A 27,834-nucleotide genomic window follows, 5' to 3' on the forward strand; every position below is an offset into this window, starting at 1 on the left:
TGTTTAGTACACCTACGAGAATTCCTTTATTCCAGCCATATACTATGTGTGTGCCATGCCGTGCCTTTGCTATATGACATCATGCCTTAAATAATTGTAAAACTTTTATGCAGCTGTACTAACATAGAATCCTCATTGTTCAGCCATCAGCTATGATCAACAGAACGTTTTTGCCACCAAATCAAGGAGGAACAACTTGGTGGTTCTACACACAGAAGCCCATGTCAGTCAGAGAGTCCATTAGATGGCATTATATAATCTAGGATTACATCATTTTACTTGATAGAAAGTCTAAATAGTGCTCAGTCTGACTTTATGAGAGATCAAATTCAGGGCCTCATGCTTTTGCGCCCACTTCAGGCGTATTTATTTCGCAACGTGCGCTTAAAAGCATGGCAAGGTATGTACAAACATGTATGTACTGAGGTAAAATCACAGACTGCTGGTCACGGGAACTGAAAATGGCAAATTGCGTTTTTCCGTGTCATGCATATGCATTCACGGGAGGGTCAAGGCAAAAGTGTTTCCCATAAAGAGATGGAGGGGATGTGTAAAGTGCGCCTAATTATGTATTCCGCGATATGTGCAAAAAACGCCTTCTATTTTGTGGTGAAAAATCTCCGCCCCTTAAAGCAGGTGTAAACCAGGATGCAGGTTTCCTCGCATATGCCTCCTAGTAAAATGGCAGCAGTAATCCGAGCAAGACGAACCCATAGGCCAAGGAAAAGAACTGAAAGGATTTTTGTCACAAGGATCAAACTTTTTCAGTTGAGTGAACACAAATCATTACACGTTACGATTAAGCAGCCATGCAAATGTAACCCGTGTGAATCGGTGAAACTCACTCCACAGGTATGTAATGGGCCACCCACGTCAACGAATAGTTAGCTTTTCTGTGGCCTAGTTGGTAGTGGTCGCGCTTGGCAAGTCGGAGGGCGTGCGTTCGAGCCCAGTGACTGGCAAACTACATCTTGTCGTGACGGAGCGTGGCTACGTCCGTTACATAACGTCACAATGGTGCCGTGACCCGGATCTCACGAGGTTGGCATCGGCTAACCGCCGGAGTGAGTTTCAGAGGGGTGAATGTAACCGGTGTGAATCGGTGAAACTCACTCTTCAGGTATGTAATGGGCCACCCGCGTCAACGGATAGCTAGCTTTTCTTTGGCGTAGTTGGTAGTGGTCGCACTTGGCAAGTCGGAGGTTGTGCGTTCGAGCCCAGTGACTTGCGAACGACACGTTGTCGTGACGGAGCGTGGCTACGTTCGTTATATATCGTCACACAATGTTACAGTTACTGGAAGAAATCAAATATGACATTGAATCTCCGACTTAGCATTCACATTCCATTCCAGCAGTTGTTAAACTCCTCGCTACATTACAAGTATTGGCATGAGGATCATTTCAAACAGTCATAGGATCATCGGTGGGAATATCACAGTCTAGACTCAGCCGTATCATAGCACAAGTACTTAATGCTTGGCTAGTTTTGACTTTGGTGGCTGATCCATGATAGAGAGGAGGCCCATTCAATTGCGCATTTAAATGCTCGCAATTTACGGTATAGTGGGCGGAGAAAGGCGCTGATTACCCGATAAACTGCAGGTTTGGTAAATATGACGTAAGCTGAAGTATCACAGCGTGCACTTTTTGAGGGTTAGCCATGGCGCTGACAACATTATGTTTGCAAATGTACGTACATGAGGGCCTCAGTGTCTTCCTTCTGCCTTACCCCGTTCATCCTCCTCAACCTAATCCTCTTCTCCTTACTCCCAGTTTCTCCTGTCCCCCAGGTACAAGATGTATTGAGCGGCAGCCAAGGGCAACAAGAAATTAGTTTATCGTAAAGGAAGCTGCTTTGAAAAAAGAAAGCACTGCTCTCCTTTAATGGGTTAAGAATATCAAATTAAGGCATTACATAGAAATATAAATAAGGGTGCCCACTGAGATAGCAGAGGAGGGAGAGATGAGAAGGAAGAGGATAATATCGAGAGAAAAGTGTAGAGGATGGAGAGAAGAAAGGAAAGAGGCGAGATGGGAGGAGAAAATAGAGAAGGGAGGGAAGACAAAGGAGAGGAGGTCCATTACACTTTCCTCCTGGCCCTGACATAACCTTGTGATACTCACCAGAGACAGCATAGCCTGGGTGTATGGTGTAACACTCTAACATCCTCCCACTCATCTATGACAGGATCAGGCTGCGTGTTTCAGATCAGGAGTGCAGTTCTAAGACCAGACTATTCCTGCTCATCTCAAACTGATACTTGGACCAAAAACAAGGGACACAGGGCACATGCCTTACTACTTTTAACTACTCCATCACTCCCTAGGGCAGATGTATGGGAGAGAAAAGTTTGTTTACAGTTTGCCAGGATAAGTGGTAGGACGTCTCATCAAAAGTCGGACTGGATAAGGGGCAGCTGTCTTTAACTGAAGTTCCTCGCCTTTACCCAAATAATTTAAATTGTTACCTTGAATATGGAATTTTGACAACACGTATGGGTGAAATAAATACTTACAGCCACATACTCTCTGTGTATGAGTCTGTTCAGAGTCCTGAAACTGCATCATTTCTTTCTCAATTTGTTGATAAGGGAGTTAAGAGAGTAAGGTGTTGCAGTCTACAACCTATTCAAACCAAACATCCCATTTGTTTTGGAACTTGGCACAACAGAGTATGTTTACTGATGTGCCAACATCCTTTTGTCTTAGTTTAGAATTTGGTTGGTTGTCAAGGTACCAGAAACCAGCCAGGATTTAGATGAGCAGCATGCAGGATCTAGATGAGGTGGGCTGTTATTGTGAGCCAGAAACTAAGTGAGAGAGACTGCCTAAGAAAGAGAGGAAGTGAGAATGAGAGTGTGGGGGGGAGTGGGAAAATAGTGGAATAGCTACTGAGAGGGAAAGAGAGTAAGACGCTTAGTGAACTCAAAGTGACAGAAGGTGGAGCTGTTACTGATAGAGAGGAGAGAAGGGCATGTAGAAGTCAGGCGGCTGTTGTTGTAGAGCCTGTTATCTGATCTACAGAACTGTACTAAAAAGTATACCTGAACTGCCCTGTCGACGACCAGGCCTTTGAAGACACATTTCTTTTTAATCTGATTCCAAGAGGGAGACAAAGAGACGTAAACCCAACACTTGGTACTGTCTTTCAAGATATTAAAGACACAGGAGTATGTCAAGAGTAACTGAATTATATTCACACTCAACAGGAGTATGAGAAAGATGGCAGCCAAGTGAGAGACCAGGAGAGAAGTTAGGGTTTGAGGCTGGAATCTACTCACCCACACATGCACGCACACCAGCTGTGTGGTTACGACAGGGTGGGGTACTGATAGATATCCTGTTTATATTTCATATTCACACACACACCCTTATTGATGGTGTCACTGTGTATTATTAACACAACATTTACTGTAGGTCACTGTAGAGCTGTAAAAGCAATGACTCACTTTCTCTGTCTCACACAGAGAAATGTGCATACACATGCACAAACTTACTCACACAGACACACACACAGTACACAATGCTTGAAAAGCATAAACTCTGGTTTGATTTAGGAGTCGTTTATAAGGTTAAGTGCTGTTTGTCCTGTACACATGGATACACCCTTTCTGTAGTTACCATACTACTAATACTGTAGCACTGTCTACACCAGAGGTTTTGGACAGATCAGCATAAAAAAAAGAGTTGGTACCAGGTGATACAGCATTAGTGTCAGATTCAAGAACTGTTATTTACTGATTGTTCCCTCATACGGTCATCATCGTTGGTTTGCCTGGAAAAAAAAACATTTGTGGCCCCAAATCACAAATGAAAATTTAAGTTTTGACAGGTTGTCTTTTCTCCCCTGTTATCACTTTTTTTGCTCCACGATTCCGTCGTATCCATGGACACCACACTTCCTGCCAGCAACCTGGCAACCAAACATCAGTGCTTCCCGTAAACTTCCTCCTGGACAGAAAAAAATAAAATAAGTGTTAACAGTCCCTTTTGCCCTTTGCCGGTTTATCACTGCAGTATGAATCATTCTTAAGGCCAGTCACACCATCTGGTCAACGTTCTCTGAACGTTCTAATTGTTCAATTTCGAACATTCTAGGGCGAGGTGGACACATCAGTGTTTCCCACAGATTAGAAAGCAGTTTGTGGTGGGGGGGGGGGTCGCCCCGTGTCCTTCTTTAATAATTTGTTACACAGAACTTTATTATATTAAACTAGAAAGTGCATTTCCTCCAGAAAATGCGTTGGAATGCTGAAAACTGAATACTTTTTTTTTATTGCTGAAAATACAGAACTGAGAAAATACCCGCTGAATACTGCAATGAATTAAAACAATGTGTGAGTCACACAAAAGAAGGAGGGTGGAAGCTTAACTGCATCATCTTGTGTGTGAGGCCTGCCTCACAGACATCTCCGCCTGGATGACCAAGCACCACCTCCAGCTGAACCTCGCCAAAACAGAACTTCTCATCATCCCGGCTAAACCCTCCATCTCCCACGATCTGTCAATCACCCTGGGATCTGCGACGGTGACCCCTTCATCCTCTGCCAGGAACCTTGGGGTTACCATGGATGACGAGCTCTCCCTCACGGCCCACATTGCCGCAGTCTCCCGGTCTTGTAGATTCACCCTCTACAACATCCGGAAGATCAGGAGATACCTGTCTGAGCACTCCACCCAGCTGCTAGTCCAAGCACTGGTCCTCTCCAAGTTGGACTACTGCAACTCGCTGCTCTCCCAGCATGTGCAACCCGCCCTCTTCAGAGGATTCAGAATGCAGCGGCCCGCCTGGTCTACGATCTACCCAGACGCTCCCATGTTACCCCGCTCCTCATCTCTCTCCACTGGCTACCCATCAACGCCCGTATCAGATTCAAGACCCTGGTACTGACCTTCCGAGCAGTGAATGGGACTGCACCCGACTACATCAAGTCTCTCCTGCAACCTTACACCCCCACCCGTCACCTACGGTCTTCTTCAGACAACCGCCTGGTGGTCCCACCACTCAAGACTGCCCGGTCCCAACAGAAGCTCTTCTCCTGCCTGGCCCCCCAATGGTGGAACCAGCTCCCCACCTCCATCAGGGACACTGCACTGACTGTCTCCCCACCTTCAAGAAAAGGCTCAAGACGCACTTGTTCCGGGAGTACAACGGCACTTAGGAATGCTTGGCTGGACCTGATGTTAGTTTCCTCCAGGATCACAATGACTCTTATTGAGTGACTTGTTGCTCTTGTAGGTTAGTTATAACGAAGTCTTATACTCGCTGTGAAATATTGTACTGTTGATTGTTCTTCTACAGGTACAGTCCTGCACTTTTTGTGGTTCATGTTGTTTTAATTTGTAACTTGTATAATTGCATGCTCTTATGGGTCTTCCCTTTTGGCACTTGTTTAGTTTTTTCACAATGTATGCTTCATGTTTTGGCTGCTTGCAATGTTTGGGACTACCTCGTTGTTATGATCAGTGACCTATGCTCTTTTGTAAAGCTCTCTCTTGGAAGTCGCTTTGGATAAAAGCGTCTGCTAAATGCATAAATGTAAATGTAAATCATCTAACAAAGCCAAGAGCTTAAATACAATGCGGGAGAAGCTGAAAGCTGAACTGTTAAACAGAAGAAGAAGCAGGCTAGTCTTAACAAGAATATTCTAGTTTTAACAGCTGAATTTATAGTTGGGATAGTAATAGCAGTAGCAGATACAGTAGTAGCCTATCAGTGAGTGCGTTTACATGCACACTAATACGCCGATGGTAACCCGATAATGGCAATAATGCGATTATTAAACTGATCATGTAAACGCCTTTATCTGATTTCCAAAGTGGGGTTAACAGACATCCCAACCTGCAGAGACTCGTATCCGGGAGGTTGCTTCCAATTTTTGGAAACTGCGCATGTCTGACACTTGTTTTAAAGTCACAGCGCGTATGATTTAATTTAGCCTACCTAAAATAGCCTATTTGTTAACATGGAGAAAGGATAACTGTGTTTAAAGTGTGTTTGTGGCGCTAGCATGCTCGTTCATCAAAGTTGTTACTAACAAGTAGCCAGCTAGACGCCGAGCAGAAGTTTGTAGCTAGCTAGCCTAGTAGGATTCAACGTGTTGATCTAATGAAACATACAGCAGTAGGGCCAATACAGAAAGACATGGCGACACTTTGTTGCAGAAGGATGATTGTGGTGCAACGATTAATAAAAATAATCATGTAGACGCGTTTATTGAGTAATTGCATAACTAATTACACATGTAAACGGAGTAATCCTATTATTGCTCTTTGTCAGGTGACGTCACAGTTGCGAAAACCGAAGGGCATTATGGAAGTAGCCACCATTTTTCAGGTACGCATACAATCTAGACATAACAAAGAGTAGACGCCGCATCGACCGCTACTGCCTACTGGTGCTGACGAGCCATGGAGCCGCTATCTCGGAAAAGTCAACCGCTCCACTCAGTGTAATCTGTTTGGCTGGGGCAATGAGCTGTCAGCGCATTTAATTAATCATACCGAACTGAATACTGAACTGATTTTCACGCGGTTTGCTTTGCTGCAAAGGTCATACATGTAGCTAGGATACACACAAAAAATGTCACAGTTGCGAAAACCGAAGGGCCTTATGGAAGTAACCACCATTTTCCAGGTACGCATACAGCTGTGTTCAGTGAGTTTGCTATTGATTCATTTAATATAAGTGTCAAAATGGGACGTTCTTGTTGCGTGATCGGCTGCAATAGAATATCTCACGACAGCAAAGGTCATACTTCACAACGGGGATAGATTTTTTTCCTTACCCACTTCGAAGAAAGTACAGGGGCAGCATGTAGCGGATCGTCTGGGTTGCAGCGGTCCAGCGCAAAAACATCACCTTTGCTAAGATATCGCCTTCTATGTATGTTTGCGCTCAACCTTTTCATAAAGTTAAGATATTTAAGTGATGTTGACAAATGGGAAATATCTAACATTACATCCACGTCTAGTTTTGGACGAATTATGTGGCACAGGAGGTGAATCAAAACAATGCATGGTTGATTATGTTCAAGTTCAAGTCTTTTATTATCGGCGAAACATCTTCTGTTTATACCGTTAAATGTCATGCAATCGTTTTATAGGCTACAGGGCTGTAACATATAGGCTATATACTCTTACTTTAGTATAATTTCTGACTAATAGATACCCTTTTGGTCCCATGTAATGAAGCTAAAACCTTTTTCATGTTATTGCAGGTCAACCAGCATATTACATGATGGAGACTGACCCAGACTACACCCTCCCTCCATCTGGGTCACACAGAAATCACTCGCACCAACACTGACTGCACGCTTTGCAAGGCAGTGTTGACAAGCCTGACCAGCATTTACAATAAAACATATGAAAACCTTTTTCAGAAATGTGTTGTTAATTGTTTTCTTGTGATTTACTTTGACAGCTAAATGGACACAAACACATGGATAAGGTTTAATACTTCAGGTGTATTAAAAGTCATATTTTGACAATTACAATAGTGCAAACCGCAAATCAGTTACCTATCTGAACAGAAATGTATGTTTAAGTAAATGTCAGTGTATTTTATATAAAATAGTTTATTATATCCAAGTATGAGGATTGAGGTAGCAATGTGGGGTCCGCACACAATTTACTGCAGTCAGCTCGTATAGATCTATGTCTTGAATGAATGACAATTTCTCAAAATAACGGTCCCTAGCATTTTTTGTGAGTTTATCGCAGTACAGCTATTTCTCAGTTTTCTTTTGCTTCTCCAGTTAAGCGATTGCTTATCTTCAGTAAATTCTAATCAGTGCTCACCGACTGCACGTTAGCTGTACCTGGAAAATGGCGGTGCGGTGACGTCACACAAAAAAAACACGTGTCTGACAAAGACCGATTGGCATAAACCGACAATTGCTAGTAATCGGGTTTCTCATGGTCAAGTAAACGCACTCAGTGGCGTAGAATAAAACATTTCCATTAGCAATAGTAGTAAAACAGATATTAGCAGCACCTCTTGTAAATTGTATCAGGTTGAAATACTATCAAACTCTGTCTTGTGACTTAACTAATCAGCTAATACCAATCACCTGTGTGAGAGACTGAGTGGTGCGTGTCTGTCATTGCCAAGGTGATGGTGCAGCTGTGATTGCCAACGCGCTGAGGGCAGAGAATAACAGAAATGTAGCTAGAATCCACACCTCAAACAAGTTAATCTAGATGCAAAACTATACGTCCAATCCCAAAAATAAGGATATTTTCAGAGACCCAAGACTCTGCTGAAACCAGAAATACGACTCTACTGGCAGTTTCAAAATCTTGTTTTTTTGCTTTCTCTGACGAATTTGTCACCAGATTTGCATTGGTCCCTATGGGGCGAGAGTTGGACTTTGTCTCGCTTTCGTGGGGCTCTGAACAAAAGTGTACGTCTGTTGGATTCCACAGACAACTGTCTACAAGCAGCACAAAATTAGCTATCTATTGATCAAAAAATGAAGCATAAAGGGTGAAAATTGTGGCAATGCTGGCAAACTAGAAATATTTTTTGAAAAGGATTTCAAAGCTCCCCTCCACTCTAAGCATTTCAGTCAGCACTCTAGGCTCTCACAAACACGCCCATGTAAATCTCAGAAACAGTTTGAAAAACTCATGAAACATAATCAGTGATATTGAAAAAAGATGAATAGATATCAAAAAGCTGAATTTTTCAAAAATAGTTTCGGGTTTTGTCAACATTTTAATGTTTAAATGGTGGCTCTAGCTGAAAGATGGAGGAAGAAGAAGGATTTGGAAGTTGAAGAAGTTTTAAGAAGTTTGAAAGGATTTGAAAGAAAATTCTATTGGAAAACCATGTTAAAAATATTATGGATATAATGCTGAAGCAGCATTCCAACAATAATATTAATCAAAAATTAATCACACGCCCAACCCAAAATTGGCTAAAATTGAAAGAGACAATCTGATAGATTGAATCTGATGCAGAGAATATACTTTAGAAAAGCAGGGATTTGTAACTTGTGTTTGTCCGATTTGTAACTCGTGTTTGTCGGGTTGCAAACAAATGTTATGGGGTCATTTATTTGTGAATCGCAATACATTTGTGAATCGCGTTACATTTATTTGTGAATCATATTACGTTTGTTTGTGAATTATGAAACCAACTCCATAAAAAACGGAGCTGCCAGCTGTAGACATATGCAGGTAGCAACGCTAGTGCAGAATAATTATTTCGCTGGTCGGCACCATGACGTAAATAGGGCAAGTGAGATTGCTCACCAAAAGAACGAAGAGGAACCCAATTGTCTAGCAGATTAAGACATGTTCATAGGTAGAGCTACCTGGCGAAAAGTAACCTAAACTTTCCTAGACTTTTAGCTATGGTACTAATAATGCTAAGGGCTCGCTGATATCGCTGACTGTCTAGAAAGGCGTATTCATGCGTCGTTGCTAACGTGTACTGACGTTGTGAGTGTGTGTATGTGAGAGAAACTCGTGAGTGACCGAAAGACGGAGGGAGCGCAAGGAAAGGAAATGGAGCTGAACGAATACGCTGTGTGTTTTAAATAGCGTAACCAAATTGTTGAAATAATAGCGAAATGCAATTGCGGCCGGTGTTCATTCTGTGGCGCACCGCCACAAATTAATCTGTGTGGAAAACACTGCACATCTAACATCTGACTATAACGCATGACTAGCGTGGGACTGACGTATGAGGAGCGTGTAACAGCGACCAAGTAAGACACCCCTGAAAACTATTAGCGTGTGATGTGTCACTCTTCTGCCCCAAGTAGGCCTACACCATCTCTTGGTCAGTTTTTGGCAGTTTCTTCATGAGATGCAGTTAGTACAACTCAATATACTTGCAACTGGGAATACATTAAATTCCACAGTTCCACTTGCAGTATTAACCTGGCATTAAATGGACATATACAGCATCCATGCTCTGTTCAACAGGATCAGAATGTGCAAATCATTTTTCTATTCATTAGTCTCATAATGTCAGTGTAACTGACAATTCCACACAAGCCTGTAAATAAAAGTACATGGGGAGAGAACTACCAGTAGCTACCAAACATAATTTTCGCATATATTTCTGCGGCAGCAATGTCTCCATCATCATCATCATCATTCTCCTGTGATAAAAAGTATTCTGTTGGGGGCAACTGCTACTACAAGTTGAAATAGGCACCAACTGATCTTTACTTTGTATCATGTCGTATATTAAAACAAAGGTGACGTAGAGGCTACAATCCCGAGCTTATAGGCCTAAGCAAAATATGCATTACCTCGAAAAGTTGGAGTTTCCAATTTTAGAGTAGATCAACTCAAGAGTGAGTGAGTGAAGAGAGTCACAGTTTGTAACCCCTTCAGCTGTTACATGTGTTAAATGTGGTGTTTCTCACATGGAAAAACTATAAAACTTTGATTACAAAAAAGAGTGTAAACAGTGTTGTAGAAAAAACATCACACTGCTGTAATTATGACGATGGATAAATGGTTATGGATTATATGATTGAGGATGAACCTCTAAATCACCTTTATTACTTTTATATGCTATATTACTGAAAACCAGATGCAAAGCTGTTGACTGATTAGTATTACCACTAAAACAGAAATAAAGGCCAAATGTGGAAGACCAGATAGATAAGAGTTTGAGTGCAAGAGAGAGAAGTATGTGAGTAGGCCTCTCCCATGAAGGACTACAAAACCCAGATATTGAGAACTACAAGCACTCGACATCAGGGGACAGATTTATGTCCTTAAACTCAGTATAACCTGTGCAACTGGGCCTCATGTGGGCCCTGGAAGGAGAAAGTTAGGGAAAGTCAGGGAAGGTTAGGGAAAGTTTTCGAAAGTCGAAAAATTTCTGTCAGACTAGTCTGAGTAGACAGGTCTACTCACGTTTGTTGGTAAGTCTCTCCTTCAAAAGAACCAATTTCTTTTAATTAAATTAATGAACTAGAGCACTGAAACCAAAGTTTGATGCAAACATATTTGTATGTTTGTCATTTTGTCTGTCTGTCTATGTATTGTGTTTGTCTCGTATACGGCAGTAGTATACGGTTAGGTAATTTGTGCACGGCAGTAATATGCGGATGAGGTGACTCGTATACGGCAGTAGTATACTGGTAGGTAATTAGTGTACGGTAGTAGTATGCGGAAAAGGTAACTCGTATACGACAGAAGTATCCGGGTAGATAATTCTATACGGCAGTAGTATACGGATAATAGCCGGCATATTCTTTTGGCAGTAAAGAGAATGGTAGTTAAGTACACTAAATAGAATAGAACCGCGCGCATCGCTGAAAAAGCGATAAAGAACATCAGTGGCCAGAATTCTAGCTTGTAAATACGCTCACATAACCGAATAAGTAGGTATTAGATAAAAATCATATATATTACTGTATATCTTGGTAAATAGAGAGGAGCGAACAACCGGACCGGCCGCGTCAACTGTGACAGACAGAGTGGGGTGGTCGGAAAGTGAGTTTTGGGAAAAAAAATAGTTTGAGCGAGCCGGAGGGAGAGCTCATTTTCAAATGCTTTATGAGTTTTTTGGGGGTCTGTGACTGATTATACCATACTCAGTATAATGTACATACTATTTTATTTTAATTTCTTCATTTATTTTGCAGGGACATAGCACAATCAATCAACAGTAAAAAAAACTGAACCTTAGCCTGAGAGGCAAATTTTCATCTGCTGTCTCCTGCCAGATATTTGAAGGCAGCCTAAAATTATGTCGACTGTTGGATAGAGTTGATTAAAAAAGTACTCTATCGTCAACCAGGATATCTCTGTAGGCCCCAAAGGAGCTGCCACAGCTATAACACTCCCACCAGAATTACAAGAATAGTACCAAGTACAGGATTCTGCCCCCACGTCACCTTGATGACAACTGAAGGACATAGATCTCGTGGTTAGGACCAATAATAAGAGTAGACATAAGAATGGAGGCCCACTAACAATACACATAACCCCTGACACATGTTATTATAGAATTTTAGGAAAGTTACGACGTAGGGACATCTGAGACAGTGGTAGTGAATATAAAAACACCAACAGAACTATGTAAATGTAAAAATATAATGTAAAGTCAACTTTTTGTTGTCAATATTTCTTAGGACAGGTATCCCCAACATTATGGTACCCTACCAGAGACCTTACCCACTCCGACACCACGCTATAGACGGGATTAGATCCACTTAAGGTCTAGTGACTGCAGGAGCACCAATAGAAACAAAAAGACCCCCCCCCCCCCCCCCCCCCCCCCCGGGAGGAAGAAATCGTGTGCCGCCCCCTACCCCGTCGGCCGCCCCACGACTGCGCCCCCAGAACTAGCACCGCTACAACCTGGCTTCGACAAACGAAAACGAAACTGCTGCATGGCAAGCAGGGGTGCCTGCAGCTGCCTGAAGGGGGCGCCAATATGCCATTCCCCCACTAACTTAAATGATCGATAAGAGAAAACCGCTCAGATATTACTTTTTTTTTAATGCTCGTGCGCCCCTCACGTGACATGAAAAAATGCCGCCCCGGGCGTCTGCCCGGTCTGCCCATGCCTAAAACCGTCCCTGACATTGAATGATTATCAATTGGTACATTATCTGTGGGCTATTAACTCCACTGGAGACTTTCCAGAGGCGATTGTTTTGATCCACACGTATTACTTTCCAACATTCCGCCAGGCACAAAATGATAGTTGTTGACCTGTGCACTGCATTCTTATGTTTCAGTCCATCTCACACAGACTCACAATGCCTGTTTGCTTTCACTTTTGAAGGAAACACAGTACTTAAACCCTGTTACCCCAGGGATTCCTGGACAGCCCAGCTGAGTTTGATCAATGTTGGCCCAGGACCTGAAGAATCTGCAGATTACCATTATCCAGTAGACCACATAAAGTAAGTACAGCCAAATTACAGTTTTGTCAGACGACAGCAGATTATCTGGGGAGGCTGCTCAGTGGGGATAGGAGACAGATAACCTTGTTACAGATAGAAGACATAGCCAAGGCTACGAAACCTCAGACATTAGGGTAAATTCTTACCTTGGTGGGAATGGCGGGATACAGCAGACCATGGATTTGTGATTATGCCCTCAAATCAGCACATTTGCGAGCCCTTACTAGGGCTGCAGGGCAGACAAGTAATGCTGCTATATTGCAGTGGACCGTAGAGGCGGAGGGAGCTTCTCAGCTCTCAAAAGTGACATGCAATCCGCCTCCGCCCGTGGCAATCCCGTTTACTCAAAACCATTTAATCTATATGTTGCAGAACGATCTGGATATGCTACTGCTGTATTGTTACAGGACACGCCCATGGGGAAACAACGTTAGCCTATTACATTTACATATTACAGTACACAACTAGATAGAGGCAGGACTGCCACCCTGCTATCAGGGACTGGCAGCCGCTGCTTTTGTTTAAAACAAGTATCATCAATGATGATGGGACACCCAGTAACTTTCTACACACCCCATCATCTATACGCCTTACTCACAGACCCACATTTTGTCTTAACACAGGCCGGAAGACCTGATTACGAGGTCATACTGTCAGCCCCGGAACTCACCATACAAAGTGCGACACTGTCAACCCAGCAATTATGATGGTGTTACCAGTAGATGGGACACCACACGACTGTGTTCATGAAACCAACATCTTTATGCGTGCACAACAAGATCTGTACAATGAACCCTTCACAGCAGACCTCACTCTGTTCGTGGATGGATCTTGCTATGGAGATGTTGTGGGTAACCACGCTGACTACAGTGTTGTACAACTCAAAGACGACACCACATTTGAGATCATCCAATATGTAAAGGTTGACCAACCATGTTCTGCCCAATTGGCTAAAATAAAGGCACTTCCAGCAGCATGTCAGTTGGCAATGGGCAAGAGTCTTAATGTTTACACTGACTCTGCATGTGCATACGGCATCTGTCATGTGTATGGTAAGATATGAAAGCAAGAGGCTTCCGCAGAGCCGATGGCATTGTGATCAACCATGGACAGTCCATTTTGCAGCTGTTAGATGCCATGCATGTAGCAACAGCCCAGGCCATTATTAAATGCCCAGCCCACCAACAGACTGACACTCTCATCGCCAGAGGTAACAACATGGCAGATGAGGCAGCCAGGCAAGCGGCAGCGGGAACTGGGGCAGTGATGGGGCCTGTGCAGGTAGCGGATGATCCAGCCCCACTCACCACTTTATCTTGGCCACAGTTGATAGTGTACTTTGCACATTATGATGTTTCTCAGTTCAGTTTCTGCTCCCATTTCACACAGTCCAACACCAGATAGACCATTTAGGCATCTTATAGACCAGTGCTTCTCAATCATTTTTCAATAATGTACCCCCTATAAAAACATTCTCAGCCAAGTATCCCTTGACTGGCCCCAAACATGTTTGATAAAAACTATATAAATGATATATATATACACATGTGTCATGGAAAGGGTGAATACTCAATTCTGATTGGCTGCAGCTGCAGGCTGCATTACCTACTAAGTAGCTCCAGAGAAACTGTTCACCGTTCCAAATTATTGTTATTGTGCTGGCTACATAGTATGAGCCTGTTAAGTGTCTAAAATAAGTAACCATAACAACAGGGCCACAAAGCCTCCATTTACAATTTTGAAAGACTAACAAGCTAACATGTAATTACAACAATGAGTGACTTCAATATTTCTTTTAACGTTTTCTGAATTTACAGTGTCAGTTTCACGTAACCGCTTATCACACATCCCATTCACCATTCACTGCGCTAGTCAATTTACTTCAGACAGGCTGCTGCACAACATGTCAATTATTTTGTTCGTAATTTTTTTTATTTGGGGACAATGACATGGCTAGCTAGCTAGTCTATTGTCAAACATTGTAGTAAAAAGTCATCATGGAAGATTTTGTATCTATCTTTCAATAAACTTGTTTATATAAATCTCACTTACCCCTTACAGTACCGCAGCGTACCCCCATTTGAGAATCACTGCTATAGACTGTGTAGACAAGATGCAATGTATAGGAAAAGTGAGGTACATTGTGGTACTAAGTGATCTGTTGGTTCAGTAGATGGGTAGAGAGTGCCAACTGCAGATCTAGACTCCCGATCAGTAGCAACATTTTCTGTGTAGAGGTCTTTCCAAGATTTGGGATCGCAATGGACCGCAGTTTGTGGGCGAAACATTTAAATTGGCATTCAAACTGTTAACAATCAGACAAAGGTCTGGCTGTGTTTATCATCCACAGTCACAAGGGACAGTCGAGGGAGCCAACGGTACCTTGAAGATCAAGTTAACAAAGATCATGGCTGATGGTAAGTTAAACTGGGTAGGCCTACAGACCTTACCGCCGGCACTAATGGTAATGCGCCCGAGTACCAACCGCCTGAATACCAACCGCCCGAGTACTAACCATTCGAGTACTAACCACCTGAGTACTAACCACCTGACATTTCTAACAGTGCATGAGATGCTACTGGAAGACTTTTTTCAGTTCCTTATTTAAGAGGACCCCTTGAGGATCCTCCCCTCAATGGAATTGGTAAGGGAGGTAGTGTTTCAACAGGCAAAAGGTGCCACAAAGGAAAAGGAACCAGAAATTCCAGAGAACCTACAGACGGTTGCACCTAGAGATTGGGTCTACGGCTGACTGACCAACAACCCAGACCGCCGGCAGAGACCCATCTCCACCAGCTACTGGTTCAAGCCCGTGTGGCCACCACCTTTCAGTTAACCAGCACCATCACACCGGATCCAGCGGCTCGATGACCCAGGAACCACCAGACTACGATCTAATGACCAACCACCACCTCCAGGAATCCAGACCATGGAAGTTGAAGCAGAGGATCCAATGGGAGGAGAATCCCAGATGAAGACAAGCTGCTCACCGGACCCTGAACCACTCAGACCACATGGTGGATTGGAAAAGTGTCACTGGCTAAGTTTAAGAGCCTCCAGTGACGAGGGTCCAAAAAGATGTCACAACGTTTCAATACTGCATTGAAAGGATGTGCACGTTTAGGGTAGAGGTGGGGTGAATATCAAGCCGTGCACCCAACGGTTCCACCAGCACAAGCTTATTATGAGTACGAGTGATCGTATTCCTAAAGAGAAGCCTTGGCTGTGGAGGATGTCATCCGACCACTTGGTCTGTCCCACCCTGGACAATTCTGTTCCCCAATTGCATATACTGCCCTCTCTTGGACGCCCCTCCTTGGAGAACCAGCCCCTTCCCCAGAACCTCATCACAAATCCCCTTATCCCTGAACATCATCAGACATTCCCTTTTCCCTGGACATCATCAGACATTCATCTTCATCATCCAGTATTAGTCACAATGTTTCAGTCACGCACCGTTATTATGTATTGCATGGAGCGCTGACCCACTGTCTCAATTAATTCAAATTCAAGTATATGTCATCTCCATGTTCTTGTTCCCCTGTTTTGTTTTGTTTTTGTCACCATATTGTATTGTTTTGTTTTGTTGTCATTGAAGCACTGTTTGTATTAATGTCATTGTTTGGTTTGTTTGTCGTGTATACTGTTCAGAGATGCCTTTAAAGTTTAGGCCCTCAGAACAAGGATGCAAGGTTATATAGGATTGGTATAGGTGTTATTGTTAACTGCAACTTACTTCTGCAGGGTACAGTAACGATACAAGACCCTGTTGCTCACAAGCCCATCATAGGACCAACAGACCGGGGGCCCGTTCTCCACACTCAGTTAGCTGGATTTGATTGTTGACGATTTGTCATTATCTTGGATTGTTTGGTTCTTCGAAGCTCATCCTGGACTTGCTGTCATAGCAACAGGTCCGTAAGCTTAAACCTGCTCGGGAGCAGGTTTATTTTATGTAAACACGATTAGATTGAGGCTTTACAAGCAGAGGTGATGCAGGAAGTCTGTCACAGACATGTCTTGTCCGTTTTTACTACAGGAACCTGTTGCAGAAGGTGCAAGAATAATTAGCAGAATTTAACATGAAACCGAATTAATTGCTCATTGCGTGACAGATTTTTGAGAGGATAGCCTACTGTTTTTTTGTGAGGGTGTCATTTACATAATCAATTTGTTGAAACCACATCATATGATTTAAAGATAATAAATGAAAATAAATAAAAAACATAGGCCTAACTTAAAGATGAAATGCGTGGTCACTAAGCTACTCTACATTTTGAGGTGTTCCCAGGTGTTCTGATTAAATCTTCAAATTCAGAGTAACCTTCGAGCATGCTGTTGCGCTGTTGCGGAAAAAACAGGGCACTCATTTTGGCCATGGTGAGCAGCCATAGACTTATGTGAGCAGCCAATAGCAGCGTTGCTGATCAAGGTTTCTACTATTGATACATACCCTCTTTTAGACCAACGCATAACTCAATCCAGCTACACTAATTATAAACAACATGGGTGTTCAAAGAACCGAATTAGCCAGATCATGATTAGCAAGATGATGTCATCTTGGATGTGTCATTTGATCTCGGATGTAATAAGCGACGTACGGAGAACGGGCCCCTTGTGTGAGAGATATTAGCTGTCATAATGAAACGTAACAAACACTTATGCTAATGAAATTGACTAATTTGATATGAGTAATAGGACCTCAGCGAAGAGCTACTTGGTGTGGATGGTAAATGAGCGGGAAGGTACAGTAAGACGACTAGCGATGACTCAGTTTGTCACATATACTTAGGTAAAGGCTGGAACAGATGCTCATGTCGCATAATAAGCATAGTTTACCCTGATGGCTCGCACTATGCGGGTCATTGAGGTTACGGGGAGTTTTCTATTTCCCCATACCCTTAAACTTTCACTCCCCCGCTATGTGTGCAATAAGATGGAAGTTTAAGCGAGTGTAGGAAAGAAGGACAGACCACCAACCCACCTAGGTTAGGCTTTGCACATGATGACATTTATATATAAGATGGACATTAACAATACCCTGTTCTGTATTTGTGATGGTTCACCTGTTACAATGGGTACTTTGTATTATATCAGCAGTTATGTTCTTCCAGTTTTGTTTCTATTGAATAATTACAGTAGTGTTTCCAGTATGGGTTGTGTTGGGACTTTGTCAGTCCCACAGGGAGAAATGTTGTAGAAAAAACATCACACTGCTGTAATTATGACGATGGAGAAATGGTTATGAATTATATGATTGAGGATGAACCTCTTAATCACCTTTATTACTTGTATATGCTAAATTACTGAAAACCAGATGCAAAGCTGTTGACTGATTAGTATTACCACTAAAACAGAAATAAAGGGCAAATGTGGAAGACCAGATAGATAAGAGTTTGAGTGCAAGAGAGAGAAGTATGTGAGTAGGCCTCTCCCATGAAGGACTACAAAGCCCAGATATTGAGAACTACAAGTGCCTGACATCAGGGGACAGATTTATGTCCTTAAACTCAGTATAACCTGTGCTGCTGGGCCGCAAGTCCTCACGTGGGCCCAGCAAGGAGAAAGTTAGGTAAAGTCGAGGCTATTCAAATTCTGTGACAATGGACCAACCAAGTGTGAAATGCAAACATGAATCTGTGACCACATATAATGTACCAATGATAAAATATCATAAAATAATGGAGAACAAATATATAAGCAAATATCTGAGAAAAACTTCAGTCAAACTACTCACGTTTGTTGGAATCAATCCTTTGTGTTGGATTCGAATAAACACTTTGCATCATACTAAGGAAACTGAGTTCTATAAATTGTCGTCTAAAATCAATTGCTTGACTAGTATCAAACAGTGGTTGGTACAACTTTTTGCTTTTAAACTCAGATAAAACAGAAACTCTTAATTATTGCCCCTGAATGTAAAATCCCGCAGATAAAGCAGCATATTGGTGACTTAGGCTCATCAGCCTCAGGAGCTTAGGTGTAGTGTTTGATTCAACTATGTCCTTGGGGCATCACTCTAAACAATTAGTCAGAAATTGTTTTTTCCAACTACGGAATATTTCCAAATTAAGAAAAGTAGTGTCCAAGGGTGAACTGGAGATGATAATTCATGCTTTTATTTATTTGCGTTTAGATTATTTTAATAGTCTTTTTACCTGTTTGAACAAGAAGGAGCTCGACCGTCTCCAGGCCTTTCAACTCTGCTGCAAGGCTTTTAACGCACATTAATAAAAGAGCACACATTACACCAGTTTTAGCATCACTTCACTGGTTGCCAGTCCAGTACAGAATTCAATTTAAAATCCTGGTCCTCACCTTCAGAGCCCTGAATGGAGAAGTTCCTCCCTACATTTCTGACTTAATACAGCTTCATACCCGTAATTTGAGGTCATTGGGTCCGAATTTTAATGGTTCCCTGTACTCATTTTAAAACTAGAGGGGATCGATCATTCCGAGCAGTGGCCCCTAGGTTGTGGAATGCCTTGCCTCCCTTCCTACAATGTGCAACTTCTGTCGAAGCTTTTAAAAAGCAACTCAAGACTTAGCTAATCAAGCAGGCTTTTAGTTAGTTGAGGGGTTTTTATGGTTGTTTGTCATGTTTCTATTTCTATTTAAATGTTCTGTATTTATTTGTAGTGTAATATTGTATTTTGGTGTAAAGCACTTAGTGATTTTATCTGCGAGAAGTGCTATACAAATAAACTAGAGCTGTCAAACGATTAAAATATTTTATTGCGATTAATGTCATAGTTAACTCGCGATTAATCTACTACCAGAGAATGTCTAATATCCTTAAACGGGCTCTGCTACTACTCTTTAGCCGGCTCGCAAGCCCAAACAAGTGTGTATGGCGTGCCTGTTGTTTTGTTTCCGGTCTAGCTAGATCCGGTGCGGTATCGTAGTTTTTCTAACGTCAGTGGTTGTTGCAACAGAATGTGAAAAAAACTACAAAGTTTAGGTCAAAAAGAGCGTTAAACTGGCGATAAAAAACTGTACGTCGTTAATTTGGGTTTGCGTTAACGACGTTAATAACGCGTTTAACTGACAGCACTAAAATAAACGTTACTTACTTACTAAGCTGCCCTTTGGTGCTGTTTTACATTTTGATATTGGTTAAAAACTTACACTATTATTTTGACGACGACAGACAGAGAAAGAGGGAGAGATAATGACAGATAGAGAGATAGAGGGGGATACCAATAAAAAACGACTTATTATGATTCAATTAAAAGGGACAAGATATAATTATGATTATTCTGATGATTTTGATGAAGAACATGGTAATGATTATGATGCTACAATGCATTTCCTGACCGTGAGACAGGCAATAGATGACAGATGCGTTAAAGGTGTCTCCTGCTCCCAGTGTGTCCACCAAGACCTCTGGAGAAAAGGCATCAGAGTGGACGATGACTCCATCAGGACCTAGGGCATCTGCTCCTTTCTCTGCCCAGGCACATATGAGGACAGCACTGGTGAAGACACGCACACACATATGGGTCAATGCATATCAGGTATATAAGGTTTCTAAAAAAGCATTTTTATAAAGTGTTTTCAAAATGGATTTCATGCATATTTTACATCTGGGGCAGTGTCTAAGCAACTTTTGTTATTTAAATAACATTTCAAAGTGGTTAAATTCCTTTTTTTCCTGTATTTTTTACTTCACTACCCAAAATATGTCAGGTGGCGCAACCAAATATTTGTTAATATATATTTATTTTCTGACTATTTATTTTAAGTGAATTCTTTTCACAAGTATCCATTAGAATGTCTACAGTCCCTAACAAATTATAATTGAGTTGGTGTTTTGTATTTATAACAATTTAAGATCATTGCATTCTAGTGGCCCTGTATTTATTATCTTCAGCATCCGATTTTCACATTTAAAGACAAAACAATTATTCTACAAATCTACAAATGAATGCATTCAGTACAATAGCTATTCACATCATATATATCAACCATTTGTTCACTTTGACCTATTATTCATTGGTTGAATTTAATATTTTACATGGTCGCACCACCTGACAATTATCAGTTGTGCCACCTGACGGCATTATTATTGACAGAAAATATGCTACATAACATATTTTTTTATTTCAAATACACAACAAGTGTTTAAGTCAACAGTTTTTATTAAAGTAAAAGTAGTAAATTGATCAAAAACAGGACACATCACTATACAATAGCTTGATCGACAGGTCGCGCGAGCAAATTAGAGAGCACCGCCTTAAATGCCTAAACCAATCAAGTCCCTCGCGCACTTTCGAGTTGCCTCTCTAGTAGGAAGTAAATATTATAAACATAGAGTGGGGATCGAGGTTATGGCAAAGACAGTTACGTCAAGATCATTAGGTTACTCAAAATGTCAGTATCACTCAAGAAGATGTCGATTGTTGATGATATGTTTATATCATGTTTGGTTTACCCATGATTGCGATTATAATCATCACTGGAATGTCCGCTTTACTGAAACACATCGGTGAAAGGGGTTATAACATGCCGAAAAATACGATTGTCAACATTTACATTGTGTTGTGAACAGTGTATTGTGAAAATTAACATTGTGTAGCGTCTGTAACGTCACGTCCATATAACACATTAGAGTTTTTAAAAGCAACAAAGGGGCAAGATTTTTAATTAAACTAACCATTGGTATAAATAAGCTTTGCACAGAAACTTTGGATGTTGTAGCATCGGCACTGTTTGAATGGCATAAACTTATTCTACAAAACTTTATGGACGTGACTTGGCCATGGAACTCGGGGGTCAGATGGCTGAGCGGTTAGGGAATCAGAAGGTTGCTGGATCGATTCCAGGCCGTGCCAAATGACGTTGTGTCCTTGGGCAAGACACTCCACCCTACTTGCCTCAGGGGCAATGTCCCTGTACTTACTGTAAGTCGCTCTGGATAAGAGTGTCTGCTAAATGACTAAATGTAATGTAAATGTAACTCACTGGGCCCTATCTTGCAACCAGCGCAATTGAGTTAGTCAACGACGCAAGTGTCATTCCTAGTTTGCACTCGACGAAAAGCCGACTTTTCCCTCCACAGACGTATGTCGAAATGATTTTGCGCTACCGTGGGCGGTTCAGCAAAAAAGGAGGCGTGTTCTGGCGCAAACGTTCCCTGGTGCTATCTTGCAGTTTCCGAAAAACAATTCCACTACTGACCAGGAAAAACGTGGTCTAAAGTCAATGGCGCATTATTGAGATGCTATTTTAAGGGCACAAGCTTGGTCCGTGCCCACTGCTGGCGAGGCCACGGTCTTCTATCTGCAAAGCTACGTTACATTGTTTTGATTTATGGTGTGTTACATTTCTTCAATGATTATAAAAAGATTTTCATAAGAAATGTCTATGTATATGAACTTGATTTGTAACAACTGTGGCAATTTCCTCCCATGACTGTTTAACCGAAGCTAATTTGGTTAGGTTTCTTCTCCCATGCCCATCAGAATCAGAATTCGTTTTTTTCGCCATGTAGCCTATGTTACAAAAATACGCAATTTACTGTGGCAGGAAGGTGCAAACAATAAACATATACGGGTATAAATTAAGTATAAAAGTACATTAGTTAAACTAATGAACTAAACAATTTAAAAATATAACAATTTAAAAAAATGTATATTTAAAAATAATAATAATAATTTGAATGAGCAGCATGAGTGGGCAAATTAGTGCAATGAGAAAACTGCTCTGCCTTTCCCATACAATGTCACTTCTCTATCTTTGACGTCCCTGACGAGAATGTCGGTCTCCTCGGCTGTGAACCGCTGGCGTGCGCCTGGCAAATCCGCCTTTATAATAGCAATTCGCAATGGAGCAAGCGCTGCTCTTAAAGGGAATGTGCACGTTTATTGCACGTTACGCCCAAACCACACCCATTAGTAATGTAGCTACTTCAGACCAACCCTTTTTAGATTTGCGCCAGGCGCAAAGTCATTTATCCCGCCGGCAAAATAACAACCCAGCTGAAGTCACGCCCACCAAGTTACTTGCGCTTTGCGTTTTGATACTTGCGTTTCAGATCTTCAAAATAGGGGGGACTGACTCATAAAGGCTTAATGCATTTAAGGAGTTGTGCTTTTAACTCAAGCTGATACATAATGCTCTATCATTCCCGTGTCAATCAGGAAAATTGTAACATTTTATTGAAAAGTCCATTTACCCCATTCTTGAAACGGTACAAAACGGCCATAAAAAAATGTTATGAGTGCACAACTTGTATATTATGTAAAAGAGTATAATTGTCTATACATTTCGATCAGACTGGTTCCATGCAACAAAATATAGACCTAAGTCAACATTTTAACAACAGTTATATTTGTGGTCTATCTATGGTGAGGGTGACCTTTGCATGGAATTGCCCATATGGCATGTGTACCATACAGTAAACAAAGCAGCAGTTTTGCCACCTGACGCTGGTTGCGCCCACCTGACTTTTGCAACTAATTTCAAATTAAACAGGCTTCTACCTGGTTTTAGCTTTCACCATTGCTAGCAAATTAATACACATCACTTTTAAATAGAAGAAAGAGTTTTATGGTACACATTTATTTTCCATCTGACATCAAAAGTGTACTAGCCTACCTATGAGGTGAAAGTAGCTATTTTATCAATATTTGAGAGAGCTCTACAAACCTTTTCACTCATTAGGTGCGTTTGACATGACCCAACTTCATGCGGCGCTGCAGCCGGCTGCAGCCGGCTGACTTGAAACAGTGAATTCTGGTTAGACTTTTTGTCCGACTTGAGACGGCGCCGAGGACACGTCACTGTGACTTCGCCATCAAAGTACCGTGAGATCGATTCGAGAACTGCCGGCTGTGTAGCCGAGCGCATTTTCTCAAGAGCAACTGCACGGGTTCAAGTGACGACACAGCTATTTCATGATTGGCCAGACTCACACATGACAACTTTGACGTGTGTTTTGTAATATTCGGTACCTTCAGTTTCGCAAATTCTCCAATCCTGACCAAACAGTTGAATCTAATAAAAAAAAATATGGAAGAAAGGGTTTTACTCCGTCTCTTCACTAACGGAAAGACTACGTTTGATTATAGTAGAGTAAAGTAAGCAAACAGCGCTTAATCGGCCGTGACTGACGTCAACGCAGCAAACCACGAGAAGCTGAAATGTCCGACTTCACAGAGCCGTTTTCAACTCCTCCCCGACTGCAAGCGGCCACTCTCGCCGGTCGTTTCATGCAGCCGCAGTCCATGTCGAACGCACCTAATAACTTGGGTCATTTGAGGTCCTCTAGATGATGCAATATCCTGTTTACTGTTTAACCTGTTTACTTCACAATAAAGGTCCCATGTTTACGGTTGTGCCACTCTGACATTTGAGAACATACAAATGACCGGACAAAAGTTCTTCAGTTATTTCAATGGCTTGAAAACTTTTGGTATTAAAAAAATGTGGTTCATTAAAAAGGTTTCAAACATAAAATCATGCCAAAGTATTTTATTTTGAATGTTATCATTAAAATATATTTTTTGATCGTTTTTTTAGTCCCCTTATTTGCATGGACAGTTGCGCCACCTGACATTCTGGAGGTTTGAGATGCCAAAGCATAAAATTATATTTATTATTTGAATGTACTGAAATGTATTACACCTAATTAGGTTTTAAATAGTAAATTGATACATGTCATGAATTGATTACATAATTGTTTTTTTAAATAATGCACTCGGACACCAAAATATGCATGTCATGTCATTGACCCATATATGGTTTGATCTGCCATGACTCTAATATACCATTTTATCTTTTTATCTCCCGCTGTCTCCACATCTCCATTCCACTCACCCCTTCTTCACGCGATGGTAGAGTTCCTGTAGTGCACTGGCTGCCGAATGGAATCCAAAGTGCATGGCCACATCCTTACTAATAAACACCTGGACAGGGCAGCCAGGATTGAGGGACATAGCTTAGACTGAGAAATATCAATCTAAAAACACAGCCTTTGAATATTATTTACTCAACTATCTATGAACATGGAAATCATACTATGTCACCGTAGGGAAACAGCTGATATAGCGGCTCCATTGTCTTCTCTATCTCCAAAGAGATGGTGATCCTCTGTTGCTGTGGCAAAGACATGTTGAACAGAGCCACCTGCTGGATCATCTTCACCTGCTCCTCTGCATTCCGACCCTAACAGATGATCATCAATCAGAACCTCGGAGGGGTACCAGATACAGATATCAATCAACCAACCAACCCACAAATTAATCAATGAGAGAATAATTAGATATATGAGCACTGCCAACACACACACACACCTCCCAGTGAATCCAACTGTACTGGGTCAGGTCCACCTTAGAGAAGTCTGTTGCTGTGATGTCAGGGAGGTTCCTGATGGACACACACAGTAGTGACTGAAAAGAAGGGAAGGGAAGAAAGAAGGGAGGGGATGGGGTAGAGGAGGATGGCGAAGGGAGTACAGGGGCAAAGGGGGTGGCTGCAATGGCATATTCAGACATATGGTTGGCACTGAATTGATGATTAGTGATGTATTAGTAATGAGCATAAGGCAAACATTTCCACAGACGTTAGCTTAAGCAATAGACCAGAGGGGAAATCAATAATATAATTTTGAAAAAGTTGCTCTGTACGTATCACATTAGATGTTTTCTCAATATTGACAATAAAGCAATTAATATTAAATTACAATACACCAATACTGTTAATGCATTATTATTATCGATGTTTCTTATTTTTAATATAACAATAATGGCTTTGATTTCTACGTATAGTGACAGAAATTATCCAGGTTACCTGATAACCATGCAGTGCCCTTTAAACCATGACCTCTTTTGATCTAATTTATCTTTATTGACCCAGGACTATCACAGATAAACTTTTGGACCTCACCAGCAGCAGTGACATCGCCCTCTGAACTTTGAGGAGACATATTGCTCTTTACAATAAAACAAACTCTCCTTAACTGTTTCAGGTCATCTATATACAGCCTGGTCAGTCCTCTGGAATTGATTAGCCTGGTCCTATATCAGTAGTGTGTAGTAGTAGTGTGAATAGATTAGCCTACCCCAACTAGCGACCAACACTGGATAAGGATGAAGAAAAAGGAGAGATAGGGAAGGGGGTCCAGGTGGGACCCTCATGCCACACTCGTGTTCCTTACATGTCAGAGAGCACAACTGTGCGTGAGCCGCTGGCGGTACACACGACACAGCACGCACACGGAGTCTCGCCCTCTTGTTGCCAAGCAACAGTGGAAATGTCCACTCCACGTTTGATGAAATCGCCCACAATGAAGCTGGCAGGGCAAGGACAGGACAGACACAAACACTACTAGGTAAACAGAGTAATGTTACTACAATTATTATCATTAACTACTATTATTAAAGATCAGCTTACTCTGCTACGGGCCCAGGCGCAAGGGAGCCCAAGAACGCGCAGGGAGCCCCGAGTAGTGCCAGCACCGTGCACGAGTTCGACGCGTTCCCCCCACGTTGCCAACGTTGAGATAGGCACCTGTGCGAAGAATACAACTCATGTATCTATGTAATGCATGTAATCGTGGATTTATGAAAGAATGTTTAAAACTACCACTGAGTTTAAAACATAGAAGCATTTTTACAAAAACATTGCAAGCGCATTAGTTAGGGACAGAAAATGCTAAAACCCTAACAATTATTACGTTCACTGTTATTATGAATTACTCCGTAATTCTGCAATGCAAAAAAAGCATCGAATTGAGAATTAAGGATTGTCCTATGCTTGCCTTCTGAGAAACGACTGGTTGGGGCAGCGGCTTTCCACTGCTCTTAACCTATGCACTGTGGCCGAACGATGAGGCAGCGTAAAGGAAAATAATTGTTTTTCCTAATTTCGTTGACTTTCTCACACACCAACCTGTTGTCAGTGTCTTCTTCCGGGTACTTGTCCAACACATTGATGATATCCAGACAAACTAGACCAATACAGAGGATCTTTTTGTCGCCCATATTACTTTGGCGAGGAGGAACAGGAGGAATTTGGACTCTTACGTTCATGTTTTAGCCTTCGAAACTCAGAAACCACCCAGTGATTGGGTGTCACGTATTGACTGCTCTGTGTTCCATCCCTCTTCCGAAGTTTTCCGAATATACCCGAGAGTGTATCATGATTACGGAAAAGGATCGTATTATGTATTATATTTATAAAAATGTTGAGACTGCTTCGATCCGAGTGTTAATCATGCGCGGAGACTTTGTAAACATTCGGGGCTTAGCCCAAACCTAGGTGTAGCCTGGGTTTGATGTGATGCTAGATAGGGACTTCCACACTTAATGTCAGCTTGTAAGTTAAGATTTTTGGCCTTCATTTGAGCGCAAAATCGTTTTTTGATCTTATGTAAAATTAACATTATGTTGAACTCATATTTTTATATTTAATGACAACCCAAATGTTCACCTTAAAGATTTAAGACTTCAGTTTGACTACCAATTGTTTCCACTTCAGTTCGACTACTAATTGTCTCCACTTCAGTTTGACTCCACACCTCCCACTCGATCACCCTATGGAAACACTTGGGGGATCACCACTGTACTATCAACCTTGAGGATCGAATCTGGCTGACGCATCGCTGTCCTGACTCACCGCTTGCTCTTCCACTGAAAGTAAGACAACCAGCCTCCTAATATCCCTGTGAACAATAGTTGCTCGGATTCTCTCAACCTGATTTGAATGCCTCGCCTTCCCTTTCAAATCTGATGTACAAGGGACGGAGCAATTTGGAAAAATCTGCATGTTGACGTCTCTCACAATGCCTTTACGTACTGGATGCAGTCTTCGCGGCTTAGTATCCTGGCATCAATTGGACGTTTATTTGACAGGTTGGCCGCCAAGTAAGAGCCGTCTGAAACTCACTATAACTTAGTGAAGATTCTTTTCCAAGATTTTGGAGCGCTGTCTTTACAACACGC

The 27,834-nt window shown here is 41.8% G+C and overlaps 1 protein-coding gene across 1 annotated transcript; it reads right to left on the minus strand.

Annotated features, from left to right (window-relative positions):
- Positions 1-26,949, minus strand: khk (ketohexokinase). Its single transcript, XM_047030987.1, has 8 exons — positions 26,783-26,949; positions 26,285-26,401; positions 26,049-26,183; positions 25,186-25,258; positions 24,911-25,057; positions 24,710-24,798; positions 20,207-20,364; positions 1-3,953 (listed from the first exon to the last, which is right to left on the minus strand). The coding sequence occupies exons 1-8, from the start codon at positions 26,920-26,922 to the stop codon at positions 3,856-3,858; spliced, it is 957 nt and encodes a 318-aa protein (XP_046886943.1). The 5' UTR covers positions 26,923-26,949; the 3' UTR covers positions 1-3,855.
- Between the last annotated feature and the right edge of the window lie 885 nt (positions 26,950-27,834).

Source organism: Hypomesus transpacificus, chromosome 12 (assembly GCF_021917145.1).
Source record: "Hypomesus transpacificus isolate Combined female chromosome 12, fHypTra1, whole genome shotgun sequence".
NCBI lineage: Eukaryota > Metazoa > Chordata > Actinopteri > Osmeriformes > Osmeridae > Hypomesus > Hypomesus transpacificus.

Excerpts from the sequence above, each read along its gene's own strand:
- khk (XM_047030987.1), bottom strand. The coding sequence starts at position 26,922 with ATGAACGTAAGAGTCCAAATTCCTCCTGTTCCTCCTCGCCAAAGTAAT. Across the intron at positions 26,184-26,284 it reads GCGCCTGGGCCCGTAGCAGA|CTTCATTGTGGGCGATTTCA; the intron begins GTAAGCTGATCT and ends TTGCCCTGCCAG. Across the intron at positions 24,799-24,910 it reads TGTTTCCCTACGGTGACATA|GTGTTTATTAGTAAGGATGT; the intron begins GTATGATTTCCA and ends TGCCCTGTCCAG.